Source organism: Nomascus leucogenys, chromosome 3, assembly GCF_006542625.1.
Source record: "Nomascus leucogenys isolate Asia chromosome 3, Asia_NLE_v1, whole genome shotgun sequence".
Taxonomy (NCBI): Eukaryota; Metazoa; Chordata; class Mammalia; order Primates; family Hylobatidae; genus Nomascus; species Nomascus leucogenys.
In genome coordinates this window covers 125375377-125397628 of record NC_044383.1, presented here as the reverse complement: position 1 = coordinate 125397628, position 22252 = coordinate 125375377, and the positions used below count along the sequence as shown (strand labels likewise).

General features: G+C 39.7%; 1 protein-coding gene across 1 annotated transcript in view; it reads left to right on the top strand.

The window, feature by feature from the left end:
- Positions 1-22252, top strand: part of TXLNB (taxilin beta) — a 51095-nt gene that overhangs the window by 20189 nt on the left and 8654 nt on the right. Inside the window, exons 4-7 of the mRNA XM_003255796.3 lie at positions 522-692; positions 8351-8545; positions 10675-10794; positions 15463-15537. Coding sequence (XP_003255844.2) covers positions 522-692; positions 8351-8545; positions 10675-10794; positions 15463-15537 — 561 coding nt within the window. The remainder of the gene's footprint in view (positions 1-521; positions 693-8350; positions 8546-10674; positions 10795-15462; positions 15538-22252) is intronic.

Here is a 22252-nt window from a genome sequence, read left to right as displayed (position 1 = left end):
GAGCCCAAAATTATAAAGAAGAGGACTTCATCTTCTGTTCACCAGGAGGCTGCATTTCTCTTTCCTATTTTTAAAAATAGCGCTAGAAGCTTGTTTCAAGGAAGAATTAGGAAAACTAAATGCAACCCAAGCAGACAGACTGTTGATCATTGCCTCAATGCAAGGCATCGTCATGAACTCTGGCGGTTTACAGATTCTGAGACATGCCTTTCTATTTTGTCTGGCTATTCAATATTGATTAGATAGACTCAGGAAAAGTATTTCTAGACCATCCAAAAGTAGATCAAAGTAAAAAGAGACTAATAATAATGAAAAACCTATCAACGCTGTGCTCTAAAAACTATATACCTTCAAGTACTACGAAGGTGACATTTGTGAATTTCATTTACTTCCAGAGGAAGAGATAATAGGAAAAAATGTTTCCAAACAACCACAGGGTAATCTTTAGGCTTGCTTTTTTTCTATCCACTCCAAGGAGATCCCTGCCATATTCTTTCATGTTTGTATCTCCATGTGTACAGCTGGATGAACATCGTACTGAGCAAAAGAAGTTAAAGCTCCTCCAAAAGAAACAGGTACAAATTCAAAAAGAAAAGGACCAGTTACAAGGTGAACACAGCAGAGCTATCCTCGCCCGAAGCAAATTGGAGAGTCTGTGCCGGGAGCTGCAGAGACACAACAAGACTCTGAAGGTATGTCCCAATGGCTCAGAATAACATACTTTCTTAAATGGGGCACAAAGACAGGCCTCTGCTACTCATGGAAAGAGTGTGAATTTTAGAATCAGAGAGGCTTGGGTTCAAATACTGCCTCTGCCCCTTGCTTGCTTGTGACCTTAAATAATTTTACCTCCTTGAGCTACTTTCTTCATCCGTAAAATGGAGATTAGACCAGCTTCACTGTGTGGCTGGGAAAAATTTAGATGAAGTTGAATATGTAAGGTACCCGCGCAGTACCTGACACGGTGCAGGCCCTTAATGAAATGCAAACCATTCCCCTTACCTTTCTATTATGTTGAGTTTGTTTATAAGATGGGCCTTAGTTCTTTTTAAAAAATACATTTGTAAAGACTCAGCACTTTTGGTGTTATAATGAATTCTGCATGACATGAGATAAATGGACACACACCAAATTGACACAATGAAGTGAGATTGAGAACCAAAATGTCAATAGTCATCTGAAAAAAAGGAAGCTATTGGAGAAAGCACTGAAGCTCTTCAGGTTTAATTATTCAATCTAAAAATAATAGACTGATCACTTCATTTGGTCTGCATGGGTTTCATTAATTACAGCGTAAGCCCTAGCAGTGTGGTTAATTTGATTACACAGAGACACTAGCTCCATTCAAATATAGCAAGATGCAGAGCTCTCCAAGATGATACTGTGTGCATCCCCGATCCCCTTTCCAGTGGAAGATCCTAAAGCTTTTGACAAATAATAATTAATTAGACACCAGTGTTCCTGTGAGGTAGTTATTATTATAAGCATTTAAAAGGAGATACTTCAAGAAACAGAGTACATGAAAATCATTGTTGAATTCGTACAATTTAGTTAGGAAGAAAAATAGAAGAGAATCATGGTTCCTCATCTTCCAAATTGTTTTTTGATATTTGGGAAATGGAGAACCAGTGTGATTAAGTCAAAGTCTCAAATGGCAAGTTTTAGGAGATGGGCTACTGGCATCTTGTCAACAATGGTACTGAAGACAGACACCTGGGCTGAATGGGGGCCTGAGGATGGAAGCATCGTCCTCAACTCAAGATTTGGATTCAAAGGATGCATAAATCTCTTGTGTGCCTACATAAATCCACTGTCTCTCAGTAATGTTACACAGTAAGGAGATAAAAATTATATCAGATAGGGTGGGATCATTTATCAACAAAGAGATATAAAGAGTAGAATGATATAGCATGGTCTTCTTGGGTAGTATTGAAAGACAGAATGTTCAGCTGGTCACAGTGGGTCACATCTGTAATCCTAGCATTTTGGAGGGCCAAGGCAGGAGGATCACTTGAGCTTGGGAATTCGAGACCAGCCTGGGCAACATTTATGATAGTGAGACGTTGTCTCCACCAAAAATCAAGAAAATTAGCTGAGTGTGGCACGATCCTGCAGTGCCAGCTACTTGGGAGGCTGAAGCAGGAGGATCATTTGAGCCCAGAAGTTAGAGCCTGCAGTAAGTTATGACTGCACCACTACACTCCAACCTGAGTGACAGAGCAGTGTCTTAGAAAAAAGAGAGAGAGAGAGAGAGAGATCTTATTAATATCATCCAACTGGCTAGAGACCCTCCTCCACCAAACAAACAAAGACAGAATGATCAAAGTAGCAGGAGACCCTGTAAGTGTGCCCATATGCCCTCAGTAATGGCTTCTCATTATGAACAATGACATTAAGTATCATTATTATGCCAGAAGTTATGCTAAGTGCTTTACATACATTATTTCATTTAATCTTCATGATAACCCAGTGAAGGTTAATATCTCCACTTTACTGATGAAGAAACTGACACTCAGCAATCCAAATCGGTTGTCCAAGATCAAGCATATTTTAAATGTCAAAATCAGAATTCAAATTCAAAATATTTTCAAATTTTCTAATTTTTTCTTTGACCCAGGGATTATTTAGAAGTATTATTTAACTTTTATAGCCTATCATACATGGTCTATCTTAATACCATATGTACTTCGAAACAATGTTTTTCAGATGTTGGGTGTAGCATTCTATAAGTAACAATTAGCTTTAAATCATTTATGTCTTCTTTGAATTTTTTTATCTATCAATTGCTGAGAAATGAGAGTTAAAAATCTCCTCATATAATTGTGGAATTGTCCGCTTATTTTAATTATGTCAATTTCTGCTTTATGTACTTTGAAGCATTAATATTAGGCATATATACATTTATGATTATTATGTCCTCTTGATGAATTGGTGATTTTACCTTTATGAAATGTCCCTTAGTAATCTTTTTTTTTTTTTTTTTTTTTTTTTTTTGTGAGATGGAGTCTCACTCTGTCGCCCAGGCCGGAGTGTGGTGGTGCAATCTCGGCTCACTGCAACCTCCGCCTCCCGGGTTCAAGCAATTCTCTGCCTTAGCCTCCCGAGTAGCTGGAATTACAGGCACCTGCCACCATGCCTGGCTAGTTTTTGTATTTTCAGTAGAGATGGGGTTTCACCATCTTGTCCAGGCTGGCCTTGAACTCCTGACCTTGTGATCTGCCTGCCTTGGCCTCCCAAAGTGTTGGGATTACAGGTGTGAGCCACCACGCCTGACCAGTAATAATCTTTGTCTGGATGTCTACCTTATCTGATACCAATTTGGCCACTCTAGTTTTCTTACTCTTACTGTTTGCCTGGTGTATCTCTTTTCATCCATTCACTTTCAGCCTGGGTCTTTATATTTAAAGCGCATCCTTTCAAAACAGCATATAGCTGGATCTTACTTCTTTTCATTCCTACAGTATCTGCCCTTTAATTGCAGTACTAATCCGTTAACATATAATGTACTTATCGATGTGGTTTGGTATATGTCTACCATTTTATTATTTGTTTATGATTTGTCACCTCTACTTTATCTTGTTCTTTTCCTGCCTTCCTTTGGATTATTTGAATATTTAAAAATTACATTTTATCTCTTGTATTTTTAAATTATGACACTACACATTATCTTTAGTAGTTGCTCTGTGATTACAATATACATTCTTAATTTTTCATAGTCTTCCTGGAGTTAATGTTGAATTACTTCACATAACATGTAGTAACACTGCAACTAAATAGATCAATTTACTCCCTCAGGCTTTAAGCTATCATCATATGTATTATATTTATATACTTTTGTAAAGCCAATGAGACATTGTTATAATTTTTACTTTAAACAATAATATGTATTTCTTCTTAAATTAAAGGCAAAACTATATCCCTTTTATCTACCCAGATGTTTACCATTCCTGATACTTCTTATTCATTCTGTAGCTTCACATTTCTGTCTGATGTCATTTCCCTCAGCCTAAAGTACTTCTTTTAGTATTTTTTATAGTACAAATCTGCTGGTAATCAATTCTCTTAGTTGTCTTTTATCTTTAAAACATCTTTATTTTTTTTAAAAAAATTGAAGGCTAAATTCATTGGATATAGAATTCTGCATTGAGAGAACCTATTCGTGGGTTTTTTCCTTTTAGGCTTAAATAAATGTGCCACTATACTGGCTTTTAAAATTTCTCATGAAAATCAACAATCATTTGAATTATTGTTCCCCCGTATGTGGTATGTCCTTTTTCTCTGCCCTTTTCAAGGTCTTTGTATTGATCTTTGGTTTTCAGAACTTTTACTGCTTTATGGCCAGGAGTGGTTTTTTTCATATGTATCCTACTTGGTATTTGCTAAGCTTTTTTGTGTCTGTAATTATATGTCTTTTACCAAATTTGAATTTTTTTCAGCCCTTATTTCTTCAAATAGTTTTTCTGCTCCACTTTCTCTCCATCTTCTTTCCTTCTAAGATTCTAACTCTATGTGTGTTAGACCTTTTGATATTGTCCCACAGGTCGAGTCAATCTTCACATTCTTCACCAATACTTTTTCTCTTTTATTTTTAGATTATCTTATTTTGATTGGTCTATCTTCACATTCAGTGATTCTCTTCTCTCTCATTTTCATTCTGCTCTAAACCCATCCAGTGATGTTTACATTTCAGATTTTGCAATTTTTAATTTCAGAATTTCCATTTGGTTCTTTTTTTACACATAATCTCTCACCTGAGATTTTCTACCTTTTCATTCATTGAGATAATGTTTTCCTTTACATCATTAACCATAGTTATAATACCTGTTTTAAAATATTTGTCTGCTAATTCCACATTTGCAGCATTGTATAACAGGCCTCCTCTAATTGTCTTTTCTTTTGAAAATAGGCCACATTTTCTTGGTTCTCCATATGTCAAGCCATTGTCTATTGGATCCTGGATGCTGTGACTATTATGTTGTGGAGAATCTGGATTCCACTATATGCTGAATACTTTTTATTTTTTTAAGCAGACAATTAATTTGGTTAGATTCAAACCATAAACTTTGTCTCTTGTTGAACAGCAGCTGAAATCTCAGTTCAGTTCTTTTTTACTTAGCTAGACTGCTTTGCACATGTGTGGCTCAAGGCCAATCAGATTTGTGTAAAGTTTATTCACAGGATCTGGGCTCTATGTCTCTGACTCTCTCTTTTTTGTGGTGATCTTCCCCTCACTGTTGAGGGACTATAGTTGTCCAGAACTCTGTATTCTTATTCTTCCAATATGAAAGATGGTATGTTTTATATGAGAATTTTGCCCACCTCATACTCCTGCCAACTGCAGATTTCCCTCAAGCTAAAAGCTATAAAAAATAGGAAACTCATGTACAAGTGCCAACTTCCCTCTAGAGTCTGTCTGATTTTGTTTACTCCCTAGTGTCATCATTGTTTCTTGCATTTCATCCAAAGTTTATAGTTGTTATTTGCAAAAGGGTCAACTTGATATGAGCTTCCTTGGCCATATTAGTGAAACAGCTTAAGTGTACCTAAATCTAAAATCCATGTGCTGGGAGCTTGGGAAGATATAGAAAGACAATGTATAACTAGGTATTTCCACCATCACAAATTTTAGCTTTTACTTTTCTTTATTAAAACCGCTTCTTTAATGAGTCAAACACACATACACACAGAACCTCACAATTTAGGATAACTTAAGAAAGGATTGATGAAAGTCTGAGACATGGGTTTGTTTCAAGAAAATGATACATATATTCGAAGTGATAAATCTGAGCCTCAAACTATGCTGAAAAAGAACTGCCTAGTAAGAGAGGCGTAAGTGTCTCAGGGAGCACGATTTTCCTAAAGAAATGAGAAGCATTTGTTATCAGAATATCACAGAATTTTAATGTGGAAAAGACTGTAGGAATGATCTAGTCCAAGCTACTCACATGTCTGTACATAAATTAATAATTCATTGATTCATTAAATAAACATTTACTGAATACCTATGGATTATGTGCCAGGCACAGCACCAATTGTAAGATGCACAATGATGCTTGCAAGGTTTTTTTCTTTGTTATCTCAGACTTCGTCCCTCAATTTTATTGACATTATTTTGACTTTGAATAATGTATTTGATAAAGAAAAGATAATTTTATCTCAGACACTGTCCAAATGATTGAAAATCCTTTAACAATGGACTCAAATTTTGTAAGATTTTGCTAGATTTCTTTTGGTCTCATTGAAAAACAATATAGGCCAGGCGCAGTGGCTCAACGCCCATAATCCCAGAACTTTGGGAGGCCAAGGTGGGCAGATTATCTGAGGTTGGGAGTTTGAGACCAGCCTCGCCAACATGGTGAAACCCCATCTCTACTAAAAATAAAAAAATTAGCTGGGCTTGGTGATGCGTGCCTGTAATCCCAGCTACTCAGGGGGCTGAGGCAGGAGCATCACTTGAACTCGGGTGGTGGAGGTTGCAGTGAGCCGAGATTGTGCCACTGCACTCCAGCCTGGGCGACAGAGTGAGACTTCATCTCAAAAAAAAAAAAAAAAAAAAAAAAAAATGTACATATATATATATATATATATATATATGCAAGATTACATCTTTTGGGCCAGGATTGGGGGTTATGATTGTTTGTTTGACATTTATTTAGTGCCAATCCTAACATCTGTACCTTCTTTCTATAGCCAGTTCCCAATTTAAAAAAAAAACAAAAAAAACTCAGACTTGCATGGGGTGGTTCATTTATTCATTCATGGAATATTTGTACATACAAATGGAATTCAAATCATGGTCTGTAGTTCTGATTCCAAACTTGCTGACTTCTAAGCTAATCAGGACCAATGAGGAAACAATCGCAATCACACATATATTTAGTTGCTCCTAACTGGTAGCCATAATCATTTTTAGCGAAACACATATAGTGTTAGTATACAAAGTTCAGGGAAATAACATCTCGGATAGTTTGTTTCTTCAGTTTAGGAAGTACAGATATCTTCAATACTCCTGAGAAGTTGTTGCTTAATAAAGGTTTATAACATTAATAAACTATGATTCTGACATCAGGAGTCACATTAGAGTTAGGAAATGTGTTGTTACTGTAGAGGAAAGAAGAAACCTAATGATAAAATATTTTCAGAGCATATATTTTCAGCATCAGTTTTTATTTGGGTCACATTATTCTGTTATGATAAAGGTCTGTACAATTACTTCTGTTAAAAATTATTTCTTTTAAAAAATCTTGTTACATAATTTGAACTTGGTAGGCAATCAAATGCAGTATAATTTTACTTGCCAACAACGAAGCAAGCTTTCATATTAACAATTAATCAGAACTGAAAGGAATCCTAAAATGTCTGTATCATTTGTCAGCCACGTAAATGTCTCTATCTTTGGTAGGATGTAGCAAGATTAAACTCTTTTATTCAAAAAGAATAAGAATAACAATCACAAAGCAATTCTCAATATAGATATGGAGGAAATTGGAGCTCATTGTTAGTGGCTAGCAATGAATGGAGAGTTTTGATTTAGGAGAAAAGAGAACAGAAATGATATAAAAGTTAATTTGCAATTCTTCAATGCAAAGCGGAAGAAGGAAAATTAGACGTTTCACTTTAGAGTTAAAGAAGAGTTGAAACTTAATATTGCTTTCAGATTCAAAATTTACATTGAACATTTTAATTACCCTATGTGACACATTTAATGATTGTTCTTTAAAAAACAAAATAATATCCAGCATATTTGGAAAGATTCCCTTTTATATTCTTGAATGGCTGTAATTGAGCTATGCTATCTTAGTTTCCTTTTTTAAAGCTTTTTGATGAAAGTTTTTTCTCAGGAAGAGAAAATTTTTATTGTGATCACTCATATTTACAAAACTTGGTAATATAATTATGTGGTTAATATCCATGGTTTCTATAGAGAAATATAAGATCTATTGTTCTCCCTTTACCAAACCAGAGAAACACATGATCTGTCTCATCTATCAGTAAACTCAAGGGGCCTTTTTTTCAGGCCACAGCCAAGAGATCGAAATCGTGTGGCTGTGTGTTTGTTAGAAATCGCTGCAGTTCATTCACTCAGCAAGAGACCTGTCATCTTTAAAACAAGTCTATTCATCACTGACTACAAATTCAAGGCCTTCACAGCACCTGTTCTGAGTAATTATGTACTCACAGCTGAAACCTTTACTCATACATTTATTTTGGGGCTGAGCAGCTTTAGCTCTAGAGAACTGAGAAAAAACATCCCATCTACTCTGCACACTAATCTCCTTTAGGTGACCTAATCCTGAGTTCTATAAACCCGGGGTGCATTTAAACAAAATGTTTTGCTTTTTATCCGCAGGAAGAGGCGCTTCAGCGGGCACGTGAGGAAGAAGAGAAAAGGAAAGAAATCACAAGCCATTTCCAGAGTACCCTCACGGACATCCAGGGCCAGATCGAGCAGCAGAGTGAGCGAAATATGAAGCTCTGTCAGGAGAACACAGAGCTTGCAGAAAAGCTGAAAAGCATCATCGATCAGTATGAGCTCAGAGAGGAGGTGAGAACCACATCAAACAACTTAGAACAGTACATAGATCCGGATCTGTGTGCTAAAGGTGGGAACTTGGTTAATAAGACAGTTACGGCCAGCCCTCTCAACTGATTAATGTTCAGGATTGGATTTCCTTGACTAGCCAAAATGAAGACAGATGGTCTTACAAAATACCTGACTGAAAGTTATATGGGATTTCTTCAAAACTGGCATCACCGCAAAGGCAATAAATAGAAAGTGATAGGCTGTGGGCACAGTTTTCCTTGAAAATAATATTTCTCAGCCTTTTAAAAATCCTCTCTGTGTAGCCAAAAATAACTCACGCACTCCCTCTTAAGAATTGCCATGTCATCTAAATTAAGAGTCTGTATTCTGGCTGGGCGCGGTGGCTCACGCCTGTAATCCCAGCACTTTGGGAGGCCGAGGCAGGCGGATCAAGAGGTCAGGACTTCGAGAACAGCCTGGCCAACATAGTGAAACCCCGTCTCTACTAAAAATGCAAAAAAAATTAGCCAGGCGTGGTGGTGGGCGCCTGTAATCCCAGCTACTAGAGAGGCTGAGGCAGGAGAATCTCTTGAACCCAGGAGGCGGAGGTTGCAGTGAGCTGAGATCACACCACTGCACTCTAGCCCAGGCAACAGTGTGAGACTCCGTCTCAAAAAAAAAAAAAAAAAAAAGAGTCTGTATTCTATGTACCCTACCAGGCCAATAATAGTATTAATAATGTAATCATTGTAATAATAATGATATCATTTATTAAGTGCTTAGTTTGTATCAGGCAATGTGCTAAGTGCTGTACTTTACATACCATATGGCATTTAATTGTCTCAACAATCTTATGCACTAGATAATAATATATTATCCATATCTTATAGATGAGAAGCAGAAGCTAAGAGATTAAACCACTTTCCCACAGTCACAAGAGGCAAAAGCCTTTTACTTTGAATAGGTTATATTAGGGGGATGATCAAGGTCTTTTGTTATCCCCTTATATTTTAATATTTAATGTATTTTTAAGATTCCAGACACCCTCTCAGGATTTTGATACATCATATTCCTTTCCCTATCCCACCCAAATTTTAAATCTCTGCTTTAAAATGTAACATAACATAGTCAAAGCGGCTCTGTTGGCAACATGCTAAGATTTTATCAGGCACAAAACTGAGCCAACAGCATATGGTCGCAGTGGTTAGGTAAATCAAGAAACTCCTCACAGTAAGCCAAAATGCCATGCTACCATTTCATCTTGTCACGAGGATCAATCCTGCTCCAGAATGGAGGTTCAGACTAAAGAAGAAAGGAAGGAGTGAAAGGAAAATGTCCATACTTTTCAGAGATCTCAGATGGGAATGGGCTGCTATACTAGTTGTATATTCCTGGGACTGGTTCTAAGTAAAGCCCAAGGGTAGAATTCCATATTCTGTTTCTGATGGGACCTCCCAGTGACCAGGAAGTTATCCATCCTGAGGTTGAGTTGGAAGTTTCTCTTCACCAAACTAGTCCAGAGGTCAAAAGGTGTGGCGAGGTCTGCACATTTGCAAATCAATTTCTCTATGACCCTTGGCCTTGTCATCCCCACCAGAGCAACAGAGTAGAATTCAGGGGGGCTCAGGCCTGACTCCCAGACCTCGGACCACATGCTGGCACCCCAAGGCTTTCTCACAACACCAGAGGCAAGAATGCGGAGAATTCATCATGATACATTACACAAATGTTGCGATTAAAAGTGGTTTTATATTCACAGAAAGAGCCAAAATACCAAATGATACAACTGCAGCCCCTGTATATTGTATACTGATACATCATTGTCTGTGCTGTCTAGCATAATAAATAGCATCATATCTAATAGTTACCAAATGTTGAAAAATATTGTATGGATCTTTTGGCGTTGACACTGCTGAACTCTGGTGCCTCTACCTTTTATAGCTACCTTTGTGTGTGTGGTGCAAAGTTGGGGGGAGGGGTTCACCAATTTACAGCTTTAGTATAAAGCTGTAAGTGATGCCAATGCATTTATCCCTCTCTTTTTTAAAATCTTAAAACCTGGGGAATGTGTATTAATGTGAATTATTTTACTCTGCATTTTAAGCACCAATAATAAACCAAGCTTTCTATGTATACTTTATTTTTCTTAGCATCTGGACAAAATATTTAAACACAGAGAACTGCAGCAGAAGCTGGTGGATGCAAAGCTTGAGCAAGCCCAAGAAATGATGAAGGAAGCAGAGGAGCGACACAAACGAGAAAAGGAATATGTACTTATTATTTTAGTCATTGTGCATATCTGGTCTACCTCAGTGTCAGAGACACTCTGAGCAAGTTGTTTTGTATTTATTTATTTGAGACAGAGTCTCGCTCTGTCATTCAGGCTGAAATGCAGTGGTGCGATATCGGCTCACTGCAACCTCGGCCTCCAGGATTCCAGCGATTCTCCTACCTCCCGAGTAGCTGGGATTACAGGTGCCCACCACCACGCCAGGCTACTTTTTTTGTATTTTTAGTAGAGACGGGATTTCACCATGTTGGCCAGGCTGGTCTTGAACTCCTGACCTCAGGTAATCCGCTTTCCTCAGCCTCCCAAAGTGCTGGGATTACAGGCACGAGCCATTGTGCCCGGCCGAAACTTGTTTTTATAATGGTCAAAGAGCACTAGACTGATGGAGAAAGAGCCCGAGCTTCTATGGAGAACTAAATTAGCCAGCCCAGTCTGAGGCACTGTATCTACACTACTTTCTACATAAAATAGTCATTCATCCATTCCACACATATTTTTCAAGGGCCTGTTATCTACTAAGCACTGTGTTAGGTGCTGGGACATAGCCGTGAACAAGACAGAGAAGGGGCATCTCCCACTATGGAGATTAGAGTCTAACTGGAAAGAGACAGGCAATAGACAAGCAAACAAGGGAGGGTCATTTCAGACAATAATCACCACTACTAAGGAAGTAAGGAGAAACTGAGAAGGGGCCAAAGGGGACGTACGTTAGATTGAGTGACCAGGAAGGCCTCCTGGAGGGGAGAATGCTTGAGCTAAGCCTTGCCCGATGAGGAGCTGCCACTTGGAGCATCGTCTCCAGCATCTGCAGCAGCAACAAATGCCCTAATGCTAGAACCAGTTTGGTGTGCTCCAGAAACAGGAAAAGGTCAGGGAAGCAAAAGCATGGGGGAGAGGTTCAAAATGAAGTAGAAGAGGTAAGCAGGGGCCAAACCGTGTAGCTTTGTAGGGCTTAAAAAGTCATTTAGATTTCATTCTAAATACAATGGGAAAGTACTGGGTGCTTCTGCAAAGGAAATGATGGCATGATCTGCTCTGCATCTGCTAAGATTAATTTGGCTCCTGGATGGAAAATAGACTGCAGAGGGACGAGAGAGCAAGAAGACAGTTAGGAGGCCACTATAGCAATCAGATGAAATATGACGATGACTTGGTTTAGGGATATGGCAGCAGAAAAGAGGGGTGGAGATGGATGAAAGTTGTTTTCAATGTGAAATCAACAGGCAGTGCTACAGACCTGAAGCTGGTGACAAAGAGAAAAGGAAAAAGTCAAGGATGACTCCTAAGTTTTGGGCTGAGGAAACTGAGTGGCAGTGTTTATTGATATCTCATTAACCCCAAGCACTCCCCAAAAAGCTGTAGGGTCATTCTACAGATGAGAGAATTGAGGCTCCAAGAAGATACGCAACTTGTTAAGGTTGCACACTGCTGACTGAGCAAGATGTGTTTTGATCTTATGTGCATCTGTTCCCAAAGCCCACACTCTCTGTGATGGTGCATCACACCCAGACGTGTGTTTCAGAGGTGTAAGTTGACGCATATATCTGTTGCTGGGGTAAGAGAGAGGTAAAACATGGTCCATGGACCAATTATTCAAATTTGGCCATTTCACATTTTGATCTTGAGCTTTTCATTTACTTAAAATCAGACCAGAATCAATTCAATTGATTAGAATAGTAATTTTAAAATAATTTTTCAAACATGGCAACAAAAAGACAAATTTTGGGCAACATAATCTGGTGGACATTGGATAATTTCAAATCAGAAGTCCATGTTCTCTTAAGAAAAAGATTAATTTATGAAATCCATCTACAACCTAGCTCTGAAAGTAAGAAATACAACATTCAATTATTATTCACAATCCAAGAGAACAGAAATTCCACCATTGGTGTAATTAGCCTCTTGGGTAAAATATGCTTCCCACAGGATATCGATACTTTGCTATATAACACGAGACATGAAAGAGAGAACTAGACAAAGATGCACTTGAGAGACATTGGAGAGCAGGTTTGAGACGACCCAGCCTTAGCAGGAAACTAGCACCTGTTTTGGTTCAGCAAAACAGATTTGAGTCAAAGAGAGGGAGCTCATCTCAGTTCTTAGAAGCTAGCCACCTACCTACCTGGGTTGCAGCTCGGACACCTCCTTTTGGAAGCAATGAGATATCAAGTCACTCAGGCAGAATAGGCAGCCACCAGCCTCCCTCAAGGTTGGGGGTCACCAATCACAACAAAGCTGCATAGCCAGCTCACAATAAGCAGGCACAGTGCCACCACTCTCCTCAGATGGCCAGAGGGGACACTGTAGGGCTTCTATTCCACAGCTGCCCCAGTCCTCTCATAGGACCAGTTGGTTGCACTTCTATGAGAATCAATCTTCATTGCACCCGAGGAGGCATAGAGGAACAAATGCAACCCATTTTACAAATGGAGAGGTTGGGTCATGGGAAAAAGACAAACTTAGATGAGGAAGAAGAAGCTTTCCAGTTTTAAAAAATGATTTTATTGTTAGTTTTTTTCGTTCTGATTATATAAGTAATACATAGACATCGTGGACTTTTTTTACAATAGGGATAAACTAAAAGTAGGAAATTTTAATCAGCTTATCTTCAAATACAAGAGAAACTTCTTAATTGATAGCCTCCAGACTGACTAGCCAGATTGATCTCTATGTTCACTATTCTCTCTGTAAAACACACTGACCGATGCCCACAGTATGCTGACTCGCAAGTGTACCAAGCCACTCTCTGGAAGGGCTACAAAATTTGCCCCAGTTTAGTAAGGTGGAGCTTACCAAGAATCAGCTCTTTGCACAAACCTTTTCTTTCCAATTGCACTTGCTTTTGTGTAAATCAACAGGATGTTACATAAACTGATGAAATATAACTATGAAAACAAAAAACTGTGCAAATTATGCTTAGTGCTTTGAAAGACTAAATGCAAGCAAATGGCAAAAAACAACTGTAAAACTAGATATGAGTAGGTATAAAAGACTGGGGGGAAGTGGAAAACTCTAGAGAATTATCCAGACAAGCTGCTTCATAAGTATTTTTAGGTTCTAGCACTATTGCTAAACACACACACACACAAGCCTAACAACCTAGAAATCTTATATGGCACACTATGGATGTGATTTTTAAAAATAATAATAAAAACCAAACAAAAAACCCTCTGAACTCTAATCAGAAGATCCATACCCAAAACAAAGACCACAGCCCTACCTCAAAATTGATAAATAGACATTCATCTTAAGTTAAAATTGCAAGCTTATATATGAATGTGTTATTGTATGCCCAAATCACCTTTCCAATTTAACCCATCAGCTCTCAGGGGCCAGCATTTAGACCAATAGGTCAAACTTCTAACCCATATTTCTCAACATGTACTCCACAGGCCACCAATATCCAGACCATTCTGGGTATTTTCTTTAAGCACAGAATTCAGTCACACTCTGTACTTCCTAAATCGTATTATCTGAGAGGCATCTGCATTTTAATATGTTCCATAGGAGATTCTGATGCATGTTAGAAGCTCTGTGTCAGGAATCAGGGACAAAGACCAAGAATATACGTATTTCTTATTGTATCACATGTGCTACGGTGGAGAACAGTCTAGGAGAATGACTCTGTGTGTACTACAAAGAAACAGTTGTTGGCCGGGCACAGTGGCTCACACCTATGATCCCAGCACTTTGGGAGGCTGAGGAGGGCAGATCACGAGGTCAGGAGTTGGAGGCCAGCCTGGCCAACATGGCAAAACCCCGTCTCTACTAAAAATATAAAAATTAGCTGGGCATGGTGGCAGCTGTCTGTAATTCCAGCTACTGAGAAGGCTGAGGCAGGAGAATTGGTTGAACCCAGGAGGCGGAGGTTGCAGGGAGCTGAGGTCACACCACTGCATTCCAGCCTGGGCGACAAAAAGAGAAACTCCGTCTCAAAGAAAAAAGAAAAGAAATAGTTGCTGACAAAAGTGCACCAAGTGGGGATGTTCTGGAGAGGTTCCAGCAGAGGCCGAATGATTGTTGGCCAGGATTGCTAGAGAAGGTTCCAGAATGTGGTGGGAAGTTGAATTTTTTGTGATTCATACTTGAGCTGGAGACTTTTTTTTTTTTTCATTAAAACCACTAGTTTATAGTTGAGAATCCAACTTTTTTAGACCAATTATTTTCTTAGCTTTCTTTTTCTTCCTTTTTTTTTTTTTTTTTAGAAATGGAGTCTCACTCTGCTGCCCAGGCTACAGTGCAGCAGTGCCATCATAGCTCATTGCAACCTGGGATTCCTGGGCTCAAGTGATCCTCTTGCCTCAGCCTCTCGAGTTGCTGGGACTGCGGGCATGCACCACCACCCCTGACTAATTTTTGTATTTTTGTATTTTTTTTCAGTGACAAGGTCTCCCTATGTAGCCCAGGCTGTTCTCAAACTCCTGGCCTCCAGCAATCCTCCCAGCTCAGCCACCCAAAGTGCTGGGATTATAGGCATGAGTCACCATGCTGGGCCTGGTTTTTTAAGCTTTCTTAGATTCTTTTCAAAGTTCCAAAAAATTACTTAAGGAGGTTAATGAGCAGGTTAAGTTTTGTAGACAAATTACAGCCAAATAGTAATCTAAAAGGCAAATCTGACCATCTTTCCACACACCCTCTCTTCTCATAGTTGCTGAACCAGGCGGCAGAGTGGAAACTTCAGGCAAAAGTGCTGAAGGAGCAAGAGACAGTCCTGCAGGCTCAGGTGAGGCCAGGCGGACGAGGCATGGGGGCACTGTCCTCACTGTCCCCAGATAAAAAGGCTGGGGCCAAAGGTGGGCAGCAGAAGTCCTCCTATGTGGCAGGGGATTGGGGGATGGAGTTGCAAATGAAGAACAACTTCACATTTATTCGTATTTTTAAGTAAAAATAAAAGCACAATATTATATCTATGAAAAAGAAATGTTCTGCGCTGGCAACATCCAGTCAAAGGTTTGTTGACAGAGTGACAGTACAATGGTCAACAGAGTCAGCCAATGTCCAGGTTCCCATCTAGGGCTTCTTATTTCCACTGTGTTTCCCCTCTCATTGCCCTGTTAAGGTAAGAAGAAAACGTAAACTGCTCAGATGCACCATCTATGACTGGCTATTCTTAAAATGTCCTCATGTTTTGATATTATTTATCATAAAAAGAAAATGAGGCCGGGTGCGGTGGCTCATGCCTGTAACGTCAGCACTTTGGGAGGCCCAGGTGGGCGGATCACCTGAGGTCAGGAGTTCGAGACCAGCCTGGCCAACATGGTGAAACCCCGTCTCTATTTAAAAAATACAAACATTAGCCAGGCGTGGTAGCATGTGCCTGTAATCCCAGCCACCCAGGAGGCTGAGGCAGAAGAATCACTGGAACTCAAGAGGCAGAGGCTGCAGTGAGCCGAGATCACACCACTACACTCCAGCCTGGGCGACAGAGTGAGACTCCATCTCAATTAAAAAAAAAAAAAAAAAAAAAAAAAAAAGAAAGAAAAGAAAAGAAAATGAGAAAAATAGTCACCACTCAAGTTTCTGTGCCATCAGAGGTTGACGTTGTCAGTGGTGAATGGATAGAAGTGGCAGGCAAGTCAGGAACCATTTTGATTTGGCTGCATGGCAACTTTTATGTGCTTCTATTAGACTCTGGGGGTTCCTATTTCAGACTCGAAAAAAAGGGGGACCATTCTGGACATTTATGCCACAGCTGACTCTGGAAGAAAGCCAGACCTACCCATATTCCCCCTACCTGGGGCTCTGCCTGTCCTAAATAATGGTCCCTGTGGGTTCCAGGAGTACCATGCTGCCACAGGCCACAGACTTCCACTGCCCTGGGAAACACCCAAGTGCTAAAGGGACTGTGAGGTCACAGGGAGAAATTCACCGAAGGCACGGAAATCAGAAACCTTCCAAGTTGGGCAGCATTAATTTAAGATTTGTAAATGTTTATATGCTGACAGCTGAGTACTTGTTCATTGTAAACATACACACACACACACACACAAATCGTGTTCATTGTAAAAGATAAAATCAAAAAAGAAATTTAAAATCACAGATTATACTACTACATAGACAAAAATACAGGGAACATTTTCATATCTAGCCTTCTTAAAGTATATTTCTGCAATGTATATATAGCAAAGCAATAATAAATTATTTTCTCCAGTATGAACTACTCTCTGATAATAAAGAAGAATTGTCTTAATACACTAGATACATAGAAGTTAGAACTATAATGTGTCTGAAGCAAAGGGCCCAGAGTTACAAACTCAAGATCATCCTTGAGGCAGTCACGGAACTCATCACATCATGGTGTAGGGTGGGTAGCTGACTGCTGACTGTCTAGCAGAAGGAAAGGGGGTGTGACCTCAAGGAATCAAACCAAGGCCTCTAATTCTATCTGTGCCTCATTCACCACACAGAGCCTTGAGGGGAACAATAAATAATACTTGAAGCTGTGCACTGTTCACATCATCTGCCACATTCAATCTCTACTCCTCCATGCAAAATGAAGACAATCAACTTGAGCAGAGTAGATTATAATGTTAAACTGTGGGCTACAGAGTGATTCACTCAGCTGGCATCAGAATTGAGGCCTCTAATGACCTGTACAATACAAATATAAAGGTTTTGATCTAATTTCCCGCTTATACCCCCTCAAACTTAAAAAACCATCAACCAGGGGTTCTAGATTCACTATTGTTCCTCATTCATCCCTGAGTCCAGGCACCGGGTTAGAGTCCTGGCTCTTTTACCGAGAAGCTGTGTGACCCCATGCAACTCACCTAAACCTCTGTGGAAGTAAATTTCCTTGTCTGCAAAATGAAAATGCTACAATGAATCAGTGACCCTAGCCTGGAGTCCTGCAACCCCTGAGAGGCCTATGACTTTTCAGCGTTTCCAAAACATCAGCATATAAGGTAGCAGCTAATATCTAAAATGTAGTTGTTTCTGATATTACTTCACCTCTTGCTCAGCAACTGTGGATGGAAATTATGCCTATGTTTAAGTTTTTAAAAGGAAAATCAATTAATGCATATGTAATATATGTAGTTGGTTTTCAAATCATGCATGAAAAGCATTTTGCTCAGTGTCTGGCCCAAAATAAGCAGAATTAATTCAACCAGTATTTACTGAGCATCTACTAAGTGCTAGCCATGGTTCTAGGTTTGGCAATATAATCACCAATAAGAGAGAAAAGTCTCTGCTTGACTATTAATTAGTGTATGAACTAGTAGTATTATTTCATAGGTAAGGATTCAAATAAGGAAATATGGAAATATGAGAGGGAAATATGAGACAACAGGAGTCTTTTTTTGTTTGTTTGTTTTTGAGACGGAGTCTCACTCTGTTGCCCAGGCTGGAGTTCAGTGGCGTGATGTCAGCTCACTGCAAGCTCCACCTCCCGGTTTCACGCCATTCTCCTGCCTCAGCCTCCTGAGTAGCTGGGACTACAGGCACCCGCCACCACATCTGGCTAATTTTTTGTATTTTTAGTAGAGACAGGGTTTCACCGTGTTAGCCAGGATGGTCTTGATCTCCTGGCCTCGTGATCAGCCCACCTCGGCCTCCCAAAGTGCTGGGATTACAGGCGTGAGCCACCGCGCCCGGTCCAACAGGAGTTTTAAGTTGCAAAAAAGTTGAAGAACCGCTAGAAAAGATGATCTCAAGATGCTATTCAGCTGTAGTTCATGAGCATAGAGAACTTCCAGAGCTGAAGAAGTGTGGCCCTAAGCTAAGTTGACCCCGCCTTCTCCATTGCCCACAGTGTTCCACAGTGCAGGCAGCCTCACTAATTGCAAGAACCCTCCTTTGTCTTTCTTTTTTGTCTCCAAGTTACCTTTGAAATTCCAATAATTACTTAAGCCTCAAGAAGAAAATAGAGGTCCTGAATCCGTATGTGTAATCATGTTTAAACAAGCTCCTCATTAAAAAGTATCAACATTATATTTCTAAAACTTCTAAACTTTGAAAACAAACTCTATCACAGATTCTTTTACATAACACTCCAACACTTCCTTTGGTTTTACGCTGTCTTTAAAGGGGTGGGAGTAGCAGGAGGCCAAGGCCAAGGCCTCATTTCTAAGGTCTGGGCAACAGAATTATCAAGGACAGATTATGTTATTTTCCTGGAAAAGTCACTTTTCAGTCATAAGACAACTGCTGGCCAATTGGGGGCAGGCTTCTCACTTAAGGAAGCGATGTCTGGCTTTCAATTATACAAGCCAAGGCAACAGAATTAATGTCAGAGATGATCAATGGGATACAATTGTCACTACAAAATAGTGTTCTTTGGATCAACAAGGATGAAGACAGTAGCAGATGTGGGAAGTCAGCAATATCTGATGTGGACACAAAATACTGCCCAAGGAGAAAGATGAGTGGGTAAATTGTGGAAAGCATGTCATCAGAGTCTTTAAAGTCTGAAATCCTCCCCATACCTCTACAGGTGAGAGGAGAGCACTGCTGCACCTGTTCTTGTCATAGGACTTACTCCCAAACCAAATCTCACAGGTTCACCAAGACGATTCCTGGACACAGTTGTTTCCCATCTCTATGAATGTCTATAATTAAAATTTGGTGCTCAGTGAAAAATTGATGCAATTTTTGTTGTTGTTCTAATCATAGAAGAGTTTGTTTCTATTTCTGCCTCTGGCAGGGGAAATGCTGTGCATGACCTCTGGATGTCCTTCCCTGGCTCTGTGAAATACCAAAGTGAGACTGGGAACATGATACACGAAACCAAACATGTATCCTGTCAGCATGATAGTGAGGGAAGACACTACCAAACAAATATCCATTTAGTAAACAAGAAGTACAAACGTTTAGTAAGTAGGAGAGTGTTAGAGTTATCTGAGAAATCCATAGTTTTTGCCACCAGAGAGGTCAAATAGGAAGAAAAGCAAAATGTTAGACTGGTCACTGGAAGGAAGAAATGGGGAATTGTTGTTTAATGTGTATAAAGTTTCCATTTTGCAAGATGGAAAAAGTTCTAGAGATTGGTTGCACCACACTGGAAATATACTTAGCAATTCTGAACTATACACTTAAAAATGGTTAGGATGGTAACTTTTGTGTTATGTGTATTTTACTACAATTAATTTTTTTAATAGAAAGCAAAAATGAAAACCATAACTAGAAAAAGCACAGAAGAGCTGGTGATGAATCAAGACACTACTTCTCAGAACTCTGGGTGTGTCTGTCTTCTCCATGCTCATGAGCCAGCAACAAGAAAACATAAGAAAAGGAAACAAATTAATACACCCAGTTAATACACCACAAAGAACATTCTGCCTTTTTCTTTTTTAAAGCCTTTACTTTGAGACATGATGGAAAAATATAACAGGTACAAATGGAAAAGTAAGACATGATGACAGCCTTACCCAGTTAAGTGAAGACAATCAAACCCGAGGGCTTTTAATGCCTGTTAGCTCATATTGAGGCTGAAGTCCTGGGGGTGGTTGTTCTTGCTGATTCCAACAAGGCTGCATCTGTGAGATGGACTAGACACGTGCTCACTCCTGCCCCGTCTGTCTGCAGCCCGCAACTACAGTGCTGCAAGAGGGATTGGGAGGACCAGCTCAGGAGACCACAGTGTCTGAGGCCTCTATGTAACTCTGCTAGAGTTACTGATAAGTTGGAAAAAGAATGGGGAGAAATTAAGGAAAAAGTTAACAAAAGAGGCTGGGCTGAGAATACTAATGAAAAGATTTTTGTGATAGAAGGTGACCAGAATCTGCTGGGGATAGTTGTTCCCACCCTAGGCCAATGGATGATGTACAGGATAGGTAGCCAGTCCCCAAGAGCTAACCCTAGGGCACAGTGTCTCAGACCAAGAGGTCTGACCCATTTGTGGGCCCTGAAATTAATTCTGGCCCACAGTGGATTCCAACCAGTATTTTGAAAAAAAAAAAAAAGAAAAAAGAAAACACAGTTGAACAGAATATGTCAGAGTGCCTTGCACATGATTGGCTGGGTACAGTGGCTCATGCCTGTAATGCCACCACTTTGGGATGTTGAGGCAGGAGGATTGCTTGAGGCCAGGAGTTTGAGACCAGCCTGTGTGGGAAAAAAAAAAAAAAAAAGCCAGGCATGGTGGCATGTGCCTGTATCCTAGCAACTCTGGAGGCTGATGCAGGAGGATCTCTTAAGCCCAGGAGGTTGAGGCTGCAGTGAGCTAGAATCACACAATTGCACTCTAGCCTGGGTGACAGAATCAGACTGTCCCTTAAAAGAAAGAAAAAAAAAACCACAGTAAATATTGTCTTATGCACCATGCGTGTGTGTGTGTGTGTATGTGGGAGAGAGAGAGAGTGTGTGTCTCTCTGTGTGTGTAAAACCCTAGAGCCCCTTCTTGGCCATGAATTCCTTGATGCCCCTTTACTCTGTCTTCTTTAATCTGTATGTCAAGGAATCATGAGAAACAAATTTTGGTTCTGTCATATACTCACAGTACTAAATGAGAGATTTCAAAATGATGATCAGCTGTCATTTGGCTTTTCTTTGGATAATCTGTATTCTATGGAAATGATTTATGTTATCATTGCTGTCTACTGCAGTAAAATTTCCACTACTCCAAATTATTGGGGAAAACCCATTCTAGATAAGCAATTTTCTGGGCTCTAGGGGTTGTTTGACTCATACATATTCCCTCTCACACCCACACCCCAAGTCTGGAAACTCTCCAATCTGCCAGCTTTCATTCAGGGTGCTTTCTGTACTTTAAAAAAGACAGTCTCACTGATAACACCAGTCGGTGCCTTCCTTCCAGCTGATAACCCAGCCTTCCTGGTCTATCCAGTGCAGCCAGGGCCCTTGTTTATTGATGGATGCTGCAAGTCTGCTTCTTCATACAAAAAAAATATGTTGTATGAAAATGTTATACCCATTTGAAGACTTGGGACTATTCTGGACACTCAAGAGTACCAAAGATTCATTTGAAAATTGAGGCTTGACCAATCTGACTCATCCATACTAAATCCTCTCTCATTCAAAACATGCTACCCTAATATTATTTTCAAAGACAAGATTTTATTATTTTATCACTGTCATTAACGATCAAGTATTTACACACTTTCCTTCCCTGTGTTGCCCCATTTCCACCCCGAATGTAAGCACTGGAATTAAGGACTTGGCGATACAAATGCTCCTCGCTATATCTCTATGGTGAGCCACACACTTGGCAAATGCAAACCCATACAATGCTTCTCTGCAAATTAAAAAAAGGCATCTCTTTTTCAAGACTCATTACTTCCATCTGTGGAAAACTGATGTAATAAACTGATTTTGATAAAAAGGGACATTTAACTGCTATTGGCTAGAATGCTATATTCATAAACATACAAAACTCTGATGTCTGAAACAGAAATGCCAACTGCCTAGAGTGGCGTACAACCTGCATCACGGCAACGGCCCTCGTCCGTGTCCAGCCCACATTGCCTTTATCACATCTT